The 12,033-nt window shown below is 61.2% G+C and overlaps 1 protein-coding gene across 7 annotated transcripts in view; it reads right to left on the reverse strand.

The window, feature by feature from the left end:
- Positions 1-808: 808 nt before the first annotated feature.
- The window catches only part of PIP5K1C (phosphatidylinositol-4-phosphate 5-kinase type 1 gamma), a 59,704-nt gene continuing 48,479 nt past the window's right edge, over positions 809-12,033 (reverse strand). Inside the window, exons 15-19 of one of the 7 annotated variants that reach the window (XM_068537311.1) lie at positions 10,954-11,058; positions 8,135-8,255; positions 6,625-6,702; positions 3,999-4,082; positions 3,563-3,700 (exon numbers count right to left, since the gene is read on the reverse strand). In XM_068537311.1, coding sequence (XP_068393412.1) covers positions 3,698-3,700; positions 3,999-4,082; positions 6,625-6,702; positions 8,135-8,255; positions 10,954-11,058 — 391 coding nt within the window. In that variant the 3' untranslated portion in view covers positions 3,563-3,697. Of the gene's footprint in view, positions 3,701-3,998; positions 4,083-5,606; positions 6,703-8,134; positions 8,256-10,953; positions 11,059-12,033 lie in introns of those variants that run through there. The other 6 variants (XM_068537307.1, XM_068537312.1, XM_068537313.1 and 3 more) reach the window with 6 other exon arrangements.

The following is a 12,033-nucleotide window of genomic DNA, read 5'->3' on the forward strand; positions in this document are numbered from 1 at the left end:
TTTTTTTTTTAAATTAATGTATTTATTTTTGGCCGCATCGTGTCTTTGTTGCTGCGCGTGGTCTTTCTCTAGTTGCGGCCAGCGGGGGCTGCTCTTCAGTGCGGTGCGCGGGCTTCTCATTGCGGTGGCTTCTCTTGTTGCGGAGCACGGGCTCTAGGCGCGCGGGCTTCAGTAGTTGTGGCTCGCGGACTCTACAGCACAGGCTCAGTAGTTGTGGCGCACGGGCTTAGTTGCCCCGCGGCATGTGGGATCTTCCCGACCAGGGCTCAAACCTGTGTCCCCTGCATTGGCAGGCGGATTCTTAACCACTGCGCCACCAGGGAAGCCCACGATGCATCCTTGAGCGTATCTGGATACTCATCTCTGAACGTAAGGTGAGCACATTCTCTATCGCCTAGTCTTGTGTATAAACAAGACGAGCCGTCTGCGTCTCGGATTAAAACTGGGTTTTCCAAGGGCTTGCTTACAGACAGGATCTTATTTTCAATGCAGTGTTTCTCAAATTGGGAGTCCGGGAGAAATATTTTCCCCTTAAAAGGGGTCCATGCATTACTCAATTTGAGAGACTCTGGAAGAACAAATACACACTCTGGGGAGTGTTTGTCCCTTCCAGCTGGGTTGCACGGATGTGAGCTTTTAAGTTTTTCCGAGTTGAACTGGAACGCACTACTATTAAGGCATTCGGGTCCGTTGTTGTTATTTAATTATTTTGATTTTTACTAAGGTTTCTTTGTGCTCTCCTTCAAAGTCAGTCCTTAAACTCCCACTCAGACCACCGGCACGCACAGAGAGACAAAGAGGCGGCTGATGCTTATTACCCGATTTATTAGAGAGATCTCTTCCACGTAAAAAGGGGGGTGGGGGACGGCGGGGCTGGGGGTTGGGGTTCCGGAGCTGCATATGAGTGTTACGGGACCAGCAGTGGCTGCGGTTACAGAGGCGCCCACGGCTCTGGGTTTGAGCGGGATGGCGTCCTGTGCCCGAGGAGGCTGTGCCCCGGATTGTCACACACCAGACCATGGGGGCTGAGCACACAGAACCCCCGGTGAGAATTAAGACACACAAGGTTTGCAGTTTCCTTGTGTTTGGAAATCAGTTCGGCCATAAAGACAGGGTTGGGATGGGGACAGGCGATGCAACTGAACCACCAGAGAAGGTGGCCAAGGGTGCTCGTCCCAGGGTGGGGACCGAGGGGCTGTGGCGACAGTACCATGGCAGGGGGCCCCAGTGGGACGGGAGTATTGCACTGAGCCAGGTGGTGGAGGGAGAGGGCGAGAGGAGGCAGAGGCCAGAGGCCAGCAGGGGACACACCGGAGGTTCCACCTTGTCAGTCTCAGAACACGCCTTTCATTTGTACATTTGTGCCCACCTTCGCAGTGACAGCAGCCGTCAGGGACGAGCTGCGACAGAACCAGGACATCGCCACAAAGGAATCGGCAGACTTCCATCCTGGGGCGGGGTGGGGGCGACGGCTGGGTGGGCCCAGGGCCCTCCTTGCTGGGGGTCTGGGGAAGGCCACGAGTTCACTACACGTGATGAATAAGGTCCTGCCTTCCTACTCTTGCCCTGACCATAAGCACATGCCTCCCAGTCGGCCCAGTCCGCAGACCACTTTGCATCCGTGTGACAGTTCTCTGAAAAAGGGACAAAGAATGCAACTAACACAAAGGGGGCCTTCAGAGGGGTGTTCATGACTTAGCACAAAAATGAAAACGTCTTTGATCACCAGGTTTGCAAATTTCTCCAAGTCAGCATCCCACTGGTGCATTTGTTCCGTGGTTCACTCAGGAAAGCCTGAGGGGCCCAGCTCCTGCAGCTCCAGGTGGCTAAGGGCGCCCTGGACGTGGGGCCTGATGCTCTGGTGGTCCCCACGGGACACAATGTCTCTGTGCCCGGCCTCTGGGGGCCTGGGCGGGGACTCCGGTTGGCTTTTGGGCGACTCAGCAGTCCCTGTTCGTCCGTCCCCTTCAGACCTCTGCCCACTCAGCCCGCCTCCCCCCGCGCAGAACGGGGCAGGCGCTGCAGAGGGCGCCCGTGTGAAGTCCAGGCGAGGACGTTCTGGAGTCTGGACACACCTTCCGTGGACAGGAGGGGAGGACGCTATTTTGCTTCTAGCCCAGGACACCCGCAGGCTTGTTCGGACAGGTCCTCTTCTCAGAGCTGCTTCGTGCTGAAGTGTCCCCGGCGGCCCTGCGCGGGGAGAGCCCCCAGGGCGCAGCCCGGTTCTCCAGGGAGGAGAGGCGCAGCTAGACACCAGGTTCCGGCCAGGCGCACGAAGCGGGCTGTGCTGGGGAGGTGAGGAGGGGCCCGCCGAGCAGGAGGACAGCAGTGTACGCAGTCTGCAATGGACTCAAAAAATCAAATTCCTGGGTCGGTGGGCTCTCCAGCTGTCTCAGGCTCCACCAGGGAGGCAAAAGGTGGGGAGAAATTTTCCCAGAAGGTGCAACTTCCACTCCACGCTAGCTCGCAGCTCCTCCCACGCAGGGCGGGGCAGGCCAGGGGAAACCATCCCCGATGTGTCCCTCTCCAGAGGCGGGAGAGACCCTGCAAAGCTGCCAGCTCCAGCAGCCTGCTGTGGACACAGCAGGGGCCCCTGGCGGCCGCCCTGTGGGCCTCTGGGCCCAGCAGTGGTTGCCCTGCAGAAGATGAGCATCCAAAAAAAAAAAAAACTTGTTTTTCACCGAGAATTTCTTCTGTCCTTCAATCGGCACAGGTGCCCCCACCATCAAAAAGAGAGAGGACGCCCAGCTCAGTCCTCTTGCTCAAGGGAGTCTGGTCCTCTAGGCCGGGCACCTGACTGGGGGGCTCTGCTCCAGGACACGGCTCTCGGGAAGTCCCGTGGGCTGAGGGCCCAGCCGCCTCCTCCCAGCTTGGCCCGTCTTCTGGAGGAGAGGTAAGCCCACGGCCCTGAGCTCCACCGAGAGGGGGCGGCCTTGCGTCCACATGGAGGTTCTAATCACGCCTGGTGATTCCCGCTCAAGGTCACCGGGGAGGTGGGTGGTGGGAAACAGATGCTGAGCGACGGCAGGGGTGACAGGGTGGAGAGCGCCCCCAGCCACCGCCCGGCCACCCTCAAGGACGGTGTCCGGCTCTTGGCCCAAAACCCTGAGCCAAGAGCACCTGGCAGGCGCGGTGGAAGGCCTCCAGTGGCGCCCTGGGGACCTGGCGGCCCTTCTGTCCCAGGGGCCCGTCCATCGCGGCCAGGACTTGGAATGGATTCCACTGGGGTGCAGGTCCCCAGAGCCTAGGGCCTGGTTCCCTCAGCAAGACACATGCAAGCACAGCAAAGAACCAGAAGTGCAGTGGAATGGAGTTTTTTCTTTTCCATTGTGTGGTGGTTTTTTTTTTTTTTGGCCTTTTTCTTTTTCTAAAAAAACACACACGTGTGCTGCCATGTCTGTGCAAAGAACAAGGGCCCCAAATAAATACATGATCGGAAACGGAGGGTTCACAGTATCAGGCGTAGGGAGCTGATGGGGAGCCGGGGCCAGGCGAGCCGCCCAGATTGGGATCGCTGCAGCCCGAGCGTCGGCGCCGTCGAGGGGAGGGCGAGGGCGAGGGCGAGGGCGAGGGCGAGGGCGAGGGCCGGCGGCCAGGCGGGCGTCTCCCGAGCTCTGGGCTGAGCGGGTGGGCAGCACCTCCAGGGAGCAGCCAGGGCAGCAGCGGACACTCGGCTCCGTCAGTGCCTGCACAGGAATTACTGCAGAGGCAGGGGCGCGGGTGAGGCCATGGTGGGCCGGGGCCGGACCCACACCCACCGGGCCTCCCCCCTGGCCGGGTCGGGTCCCACAGCTGATGCCGAGGGCCAGGGACCCCAGGAGCCATGAGGGCTGGACACAGGCCCCCGCGCGGTAGAGCCCGACTGCCCCTCCCGCCCTGGGCCTCAGCTTCCCTGTCGGTCCCGGGGTGCCTGGAGGCCAGGCTCTCAGGCCCTCCTTGGCCAAGGCCACGGGCCTGAGCCCCGAGTGGGCCCGGCTGGCCAGCCGTGGCGCACTTACTGTGTCGCTCTCGCCGTCGGAGGCGGGGTGGGCCTGCGTGCTATAGTGAAGCGGGGAGTACACCCAGCTCCTCTCATCGGTGGGCTGGAGGGCAGGCGGGCGGCACGTGCGGGAAGGGCGCAGAAGAAGAGCAGGGTGCGAGGAGGTGCGACAGAGGCGACAGGAAGGAAGGAAGAAACAAAAAATAAAAGAGGGGGCCCCCAAGGCGGCACGGGTGGGCGGCTCAGCCCCCGCTGCCCTCTCCCTGACGGGAACCTGCCCCAACCCGGATGGCCCCCGGGCTCGGCGGGGCCGGGGGCCGGGCCTCTGGGGCTGAGTGGCCAGAGCGCGGTGGGGCGGGCAGCAGGAAGCGGTGAGCGGGGTCAAGGCAGGGCCGGCACAGCGGGAGGCGGGGAGGGCGGGCGGGGCTTGGCTTGCTCTGCTGTCCACCACCCGCCCCATGGCACCCTGACCTCCGGCCTAGCCCGGCAGCGCCCTGGAGACCCTCTGCTGGGGGTCCTGAGTGGTGGGGACTCGGGGGGAGCCCATTTCCGGACCCAGGAAGACTTTCAGCACCGGCACACACAGGTTTGCTCAGGGGAGACCCAGGCAGGCGCCACCCAGAGAGCAAGCAGCAGAGGCCTCCCTGCCCCGCTCCAAGAGCCCGGGGTCACTGTCCTGGGGCGGGGGCGCGGCGGAGCCCAAGTCCCGGCCTGGGGACAGGCAGAGCGGGGACTGGCCGCCGAGGGGCCGCAGGCTGCTCTTCCTCCAGCTGCGTCTAGGGAGGGGTCCCCACCCGGGTCCCACTGCTGGGAGGACATACATTCCTCCGGCCCCCTCGTCCCTCCCAGGTCTGCCCTCACCACCGCAACATTCTTGGGGCTCCCCCGGCCGCCTTCTTCTCTCTCTTCCTTCAACGTCCCCCGCAGCCTCTGACCTCCACCCCCCACCAGAGCACACACCTGTCCTGGCCGCGTCCCCCTGGGCGTCCCATGGCCCCTAAGCCCACCATGGCACCCCAAGCCCCACCCCTCCTCAGCGGGGTTGGGGCACCACCAGCAACCAGCCTCTGCCCTGCTGCCCTCGGGGCCCGCCGGCCGCCTCTGCACCTGCTCCACCCCACCCTCCCCGCGGCTCCCAGGCCGTCCCGGCACCCGTGTGGGCCCGGGCCACGCACCCACGAGACCCGTGCCCACCTACGGAGGGGTTCGCACAAAGCGTCTGGGGCAGCAGGGCGAGACCCCAGCTCGGGCCCCGCTCATTCCTTCAGGGGGTCACAAAGCAATAAACCCCCCGGCTCCCTGCCCACCTGGGAGCCCGGGGGGCGGGGCCAGGCCTGTCTGGGGCCACAGCAGGTCCTGACACTGGGGTGGCTGCCCTGCTGGGCTCAGAGCGGGGACGGCACGGGGGTCACGCAGGGAACCCCGTGAGGAGCCGGCCCTGGGTGACCCACGGAAGTCGGGCCGAGGGCACGCCTGCCCCGCACGGCGGGCCTCAGGGTCCGGCCTTCCTCTTGCCGCTCCCTCTCCTCCCGTCGGCCTCCAGGCTCCTGCCTCTTCGGTGCTCCAGCTGAGACCGCCCTTCCTCTTCCGCCTCCCCACACCCCACGTGTTTCTCAAAGTCCGGGTCAAGCCCCCTCCAGGCAGCGTCTGCCACAGCGCCCCACCCCAAGGCCCCTGTGGGCCACGTGTCCCCGACTCTGGGACCACCTCTGGGTAGCAGCATCCCCGGCTGGACCGAGCGTGGCGGGAGGGCTGTGGAAGCGGTCTCCCTTTTTCGGGCTCGCCCAGCAGTGCCCGACACCCAGTGACGCTCAGAGGGGCTGCTGACGGGGCTGGAGTGTGGTCTCCAAGGGGCCTCATCTTGAGAACACAAAGTCTCGCTTTAGGCCTTTGCCTTGTCCTGCCCGTCCGAGTGCTGTGTGCCTCTGGGAGGTTACTTGGCCTCTCTGGGCCCCCATTTATTGCTCACGATGACAATAACAAGCACTAACGATGCCACCGCTACACAATATCCCCACAGCATCCCAGGCACGCTGGGTGGATAAGTGTTTATTAGACACCCAGGTGCCTGAAGCTTGGGATCCAGATTGTGTCTACCCTGCACTCTCATGGGCTCCCTGGAGAGCCAGGGACTCGGTGTCTCCATCTGTGAAATGGGTATGGAGACACCAGCTCCTTTCTCCTGCAATTAAGAGCTTGGCTTTGCAGTCCCTCTGCTGACTCATGAGGCCACCGCCTTCAGGGGACAGACAGCCCGTGGAAGCCGTCAGCAGCGAGGTCTGAACAAGTGGGAACAGGGCACCTGGCACGTCCCTGACCCGGGAGGGTTGGGACAAGGGGCAAGGGCAGCCAGGGGCTGGGGGTCAGATGCAGACCCTGCCACAGCCAGGCCGGCCCCCAGAGCCCCAGCTGTGTGCCCGCAGGCCCAGTGACGCCCACCTCGGAGGGGAGTAAGCAACGTCCCCATGGGATGCCTGCAGCACAGAGCCCCATACGGGCCAGCGCGGCCGACCTCAGCCACAGTGACATTTTCCCCAAGTCCCTTCTCAGAGGAAGAGGAACAGCCAGGACCTGTGGCTCCCTGCTGCCCACGGCGCGGGGCGGGGCTGGGCTGGGCTCCCTGGAGGCCTGCCATGGTCACTTACAGTCCCTGAGGAGCTCAGCGTCACGGCCCGCAGTCGGCGATGCCGGGGAGAGTAAATCCAGTACCTCCCATCGGTGAACTGGGCGGGCCGGGTGGGCGGGGGAGGAAGCAAACAGAGGACAGGATGAAGTGACAGGATGAGGCCACGGGGATCTGGCAGGCGGTCAGGCAGGGAGGGCACCGGGAGGGGCAGGTGAGCCGGTGGCCAAGCAGGGGGTGCGGGCGGGGGTCCCACTGGCTTCCTTCTCTGCTGCGTGTGGGGCCCGGCTGCCCACTTGGGGGTTTCGGGACCCTGATGCACATGACAGGACACGGCCCCAGGGGCCACCTCCCACACAGATCCAGAGAGCGGGAAGCAACCAGCCCCGGCGGGAGCTGACGGCAGGTGGGGGGACACACAGGGTGCACTTGGTACCCTCCAGGCCAGGCAGGGCCGTGTTCTGGCAGCACTGGCTCGGGGACCGAGAGCAGAGAGGTCGGTGTTAGTTATGAAGCAGCGATGCCAGCGGGAGGGCCAAGCTCACCCAAACAGGCCCCAAGGCCCAGCGCCGGGGAGGGGGCAGGCCCCAGCTCACTTTCCTGGGGCAGGGTCGGGGGTCAGAGGTGAGAATGAAGGTCCGGGAAGAGGACGGGCGGCTGGGCGCGTGTCTGGCCCTCTCTGTCGTAACTGGGACCATGTGATCCCTGAGCGGGGCCACCCAGGGGAGATGGCTCCAGGACCCACTGTCGGGGGCTCCCTGGCCCCCGGGGCACCCACTTCACCCAGGCTCCTGGTTCAGCTCCCTGCCCGCCCATGGGAGGTGTGTGGGGAAGGAGACCCCCAGCTCTGGAGAGAGGTCCCGGGTCCCCGGGGCAGGGCCCCTTCCTACTCTGACAGACGCCACCTCGTCCAGGAGCAGCTGTGCGTCCTCGTCCTGTGAAGTCGGCAGCGTGGAGCCCACCTGCCCCTCTCGGCGGGACCCTGGCCTCCCTGAGCACGGAGCCCACCCTCCGCACCCACCACCCAGAGAGAGAAGGTGCGCGTCATGCCAGCCCACCATGGCCAGCCTGGGCTGCCCCGGGACCCAGGGCCTGGGCCTCCCCTCAGGCCAGCGGGGCTGAGCACTTGAGGACTCCAGATGTTTCCCGGGGCACCACTGAAGACAGGGCCTTGGCTCGTGGCCAGATGTGGTCATGAGGCCTGGGCAGGAGGGCCTGGGCTGGACGGCAAGGGACGGGGGTGCTCCCCAACACCTGAGTGTGAGCGTGCTGGGCGGGCACGTGGCCCTGAGTGTTGAAAGGTGAGCACACACGTGTGCCTGTGTGCCTGAGGGTGAGTGCACGTGCAGGTGTGCGCAGGCGCCTCGCGTGCGCGATGTGTCAGCACGAGCCTGTGAGGGAGCAGGGTGCGCGTGTGTGAACGGGTGTGGGTGTGAGCACACATGGGTTCGTACAGGCACGTGCGTGTGTGTGCACGTGTGAGCACTGGTGGCGGAGGGTCCGGCGACGGGAGGGATCCCGGGAGGACTTACAAAGTAAATGTCTGTGGCGGGCGCGTCCTCCTCGTCTGAGGCCTGGCTGGCGGGCTCGGAGGCCTGGCTGGCAGTTTCCACTTCGACGGCGGCAGAGGCGCAGGCCGGGGACGCCCCCTCCCTGGGGACACGGGGAAGACACGGGAGTCCTGGCTGGGGGTGCTCTGGACAGCCCACGCCTTCTCCAGCCCGCACCCCAGGGCCCTCCCTGCTCCGCACCGTCCTTCATCACAGAGACCAAGACCACCGACGCGGGGAGTCCAACTGCAGGGATGCATCCTGTCTGACATGGTCTAGTTCCCGCACAAAACAAACAGAGCACCCCCAAGCACTGCTGCGGCCCAGGGAACAACGTGCCCGCCCCCAAGCAGGCGGGCCCTTCCCCCTCTATTTGCTCAGGTGCACGCACGCCCGTGGGCAGATCCCCGCCTCACCACTCACTTGCTGGGCAGCCAGGAGGACCACGTTCTTTCTCGGAGCCTCAGTTTCCTCGTCTGTAAAGTGGGGACACATGGCACCTACCCCCGAGGGGCCAGAACCTCTTTCTCCTCTTTCCTGAGCACTTACTAGGTGCTAGGCCTGTCTGAGGGCCTTGCGTGAATGAACCCACTGAACTTCCACTGGGGAAGGGGGGATGCTGCTGCTGTCCTGTGTTACAGATGAGGAAACTGAGGCTCAGAGTGAAGGTGAGGAACGTGCCCGAGGCCTCGGCTGGCGGCCATGTGACTGGTGACTAAATTTCACCTCCTGGATGAAATGACGAGTTCTGAGAAGAAAGGGCACCTGTTACCGTGCAGAACTGGTTCTCCAGTCACGTTTGAGGGCAACTTGTTTTGTGGGGCAAAGACTGAATGACATTTCCCACCGTGACACTTCAGTTAATGGCAAAAAGGCTGACAGTGGCAGGAAATGGTGCGTGTGTGTGAAATAATAGCAAAGTGCGCCTGGGAATGTGTGCTAGGAGTGCTAAGTAAAGTCTCTAGAAATAGAACGGAAATTCTAAAAAGTACATAAAGCAAAAATTACGGGAAAGGCAAGAAGAACTGGATAAGGCAATTACAGAATTAAACAGCCCAAACAGACAAGAGGCAAGCAAGGGTGTAAAGGAACCGACGACACCAATCAAGACACTGGACAGAAGAGGCTTGTAAAGAACTTTCCATCCTTTCACAGAGAAGACACTTTTCTCCCAAGTGTCCAAGGACACTTAAAAAGTAAATTTTGGGGACTTCCCTGGTGGTGCAGTGGTGAAGAATCTGCCTGCCAACTCAGGGGACACGGGTTCGAGCCCTAGTCCAGGAAGATCCCACACGCTGCAGAGCAACTAAGCCCGTGCGCCACAACTACTAAGCCTGCTCTCTACAGCCTGAGAGCCACAACTACTGAAGCCTGTGCGCCTGGAGCCCTTGCTCTGCAACAAAGAGAAGCCACTGCAATGAGACGCCTACGCACCACAACGAAGGGTAGCCCCCGCTCACCGCAACTAGAGGAAGCCCGCGCTCAGCAACGAAGACCCAACCCAGCCAAAAATAAAATTAAAAAAAAAAAATAGCATAGATTTTTTTTTTTTTTTTTTTTGGCTGCACTGCGTGGCATGCAGGATCTCAGTTCCCCGACCAGGGATCGAACCCCTGCCCCCTGCAGTGGAAGTGCGGAGTCTTAACCACCAGGGAATTCCCCAAAGCGTAGACTTTTTTAGGCCGTTTCCTGCAGCTCAAAACCTAATAAAGTTAGAAGTAAGTACCAGAAGGGTAAACAAAAAATCTTAAACACGTGAGAGACACCCCTAAAAAGCCTTAGTCCAGGGTCTCCCCCTCAGCACTGCTGACATCGGGCAGGTCATTCTCTGCTGGGGGCCCGTCCTGGGCGCTGTGGGCTGTGGAGCAGCCTCTCTGGCTCCCACCATGATGCCAAGAGCACCCCCGGTCGTGACCACCAAAGATGTTCCCAGACACGGCCCACTCTCCCCTGAGGGCAAAATCACCCTCAGGTGGTCGAAAGCCCCTACCTTAATTCAAAGAGGAAATCAGAAAAAAATCACTAACCATGCACATGCGAGTCAGTATAAAAGAACTGCTTCACGCCAAAACCCATGGGACACGGCAAAAGCAGTACTCGGAGGAAACTACATAGCCTTAAGGGCCTCATTATTTAAAAAAAAAAAAAAAAAAAGGAATTTAAGCACTGGAAAAAAGAAACAAGTGAGAACACAAACCAGAAGCAGCTAGAAAGAAGTCATGGGAACACATGCATATGTATGGGAACATATGCATATGTATAACTGATTCACTTTGTTATAAAGCAGAAACTAACACACCATAGTAAAGCAATTATACTCCGATAAAGATGTTAAAAAAAAAAAAAAAAAAAAGAAGTCATTACTGGCGAGTTACAGTGAATGAGATAAAAACAAAACACAACAGGGGAAAAGGAGGTAACTAAGTCCCCAACCGGTTCTTTGAAAAGCTTGCAAGTCGCTGTCTTCTAAGCCCCGGCAAAGCTGAGAGAGCGAAGAGAGGAAGGGTGGGAGGGAAAGTGACCTCAGATGACAGGGCGGCTCTGAGCCCTGGAGGAGGCGACCCTTCCCCGAGTGCAAAACCCCCGCTGCTCCCGGCATCACGCGCCCCCTGCCCCGCCCCCCCCCCCCCCCCACGCCTCACTCCCCGGAAGCCTCATTCCCGCCCCCAGCTTGCGGACTACTTTTCCCAGCCTGCCCCGCGGCCAGCTGGCCACGTGACCACGCTCGACCAATGGGGCCAGAGCAGAACGGGAAAGCAGGAACCAGGTAACGGTACCGCAGGGACCCAGGGGCTACTCACCCCGCATCCTCCTCTTTGGGGACCACGATTTCCACGCTGCACGCGGGCTCCACCTGCACCGTGATCTGCTGCAGGTCCTCCTCTGTATGCGCCTCCTCCTGGGGCCTGGAGGCAACGGGAAGCCGCGCCTCAGTTTCCCTCCTCACCGCCCCCTCCCCCCGACCAGGAGCACCAACCGAGCTCCAGGCCAGTGCCAATTTCCAGTCCCGGTAACAAGCTGGAAGCCTCCACGAGGTGCTGTCTCCGCGCACCATCAGACCAGGGCCCTGAGCCAGCCCAGCTCGCACCTGGTCCCTCTGGCCGTCACGCCCGCCTGGGGGCTGCAAGGGTCCACCTGGGGCTATCCTGTGACTCTGGCACCAGCAGAGGCATAATGAGTGAATGGTGGCCTGGATCCCGCCCACCCCCTGGGGGCAGCTAGGCACCTGCCTCGGGCCTGGACTAGGGGATGAGGTGGTTCTGGGGTTCCAGGCTGAGACCCATGGTGTAGGTGGGTCAGAACATTCCAGCATCCAGGCGTGCAGAATCTCTGGATGGCAACACCAGGGAGTAAAATGGTGGCTGACGTCAGAGCAGGTAGCTGGACAGAGGGGGATGCACTTTGCACCAAAGATGTTTTGTACCATGACTTTTTTTCAACCGGCAGGAATTATCCCAAAACAACTAATTACAGAAATGCCCTCTTCATTGCAGTCCTGTTACAAGATCAAACAACTGGGAACAACCCAAGTGTCCATGGCCCATTAGAGGGACGGCAACCAGCACATGCTCCACCTGCTCAGACAGGTGACCTTCTGCTGGTAGGTGACAGAGTAAAGGGCAGTGTGCCGCCCAGAGTGCACGCTGGTCAAAATGCGAGGAGAGACAGGCCCGAATGTGTATCTGCTTGTATATTCACAGATATCTCCGGAAGGAGACAAAAAATCCGTCCGGGGGGTTGCTCCCAGAGAGGGGAGCAGGCATGGGGCAGGGGGAAACATCTTAACTATTTTCCTTTTTGTATCCCTTAGAATAAGAATATTAATAAAAAGAGAAAGAAGAACCAACAGGCAGGTGTGGGAGCAGGGTCCTCTGGGCACC

This window comes from Eschrichtius robustus, chromosome 2, assembly GCF_028021215.1.
Source record: "Eschrichtius robustus isolate mEscRob2 chromosome 2, mEscRob2.pri, whole genome shotgun sequence".
In the NCBI taxonomy this organism is placed as follows: Eukaryota; Metazoa; Chordata; class Mammalia; order Artiodactyla; family Eschrichtiidae; genus Eschrichtius; species Eschrichtius robustus.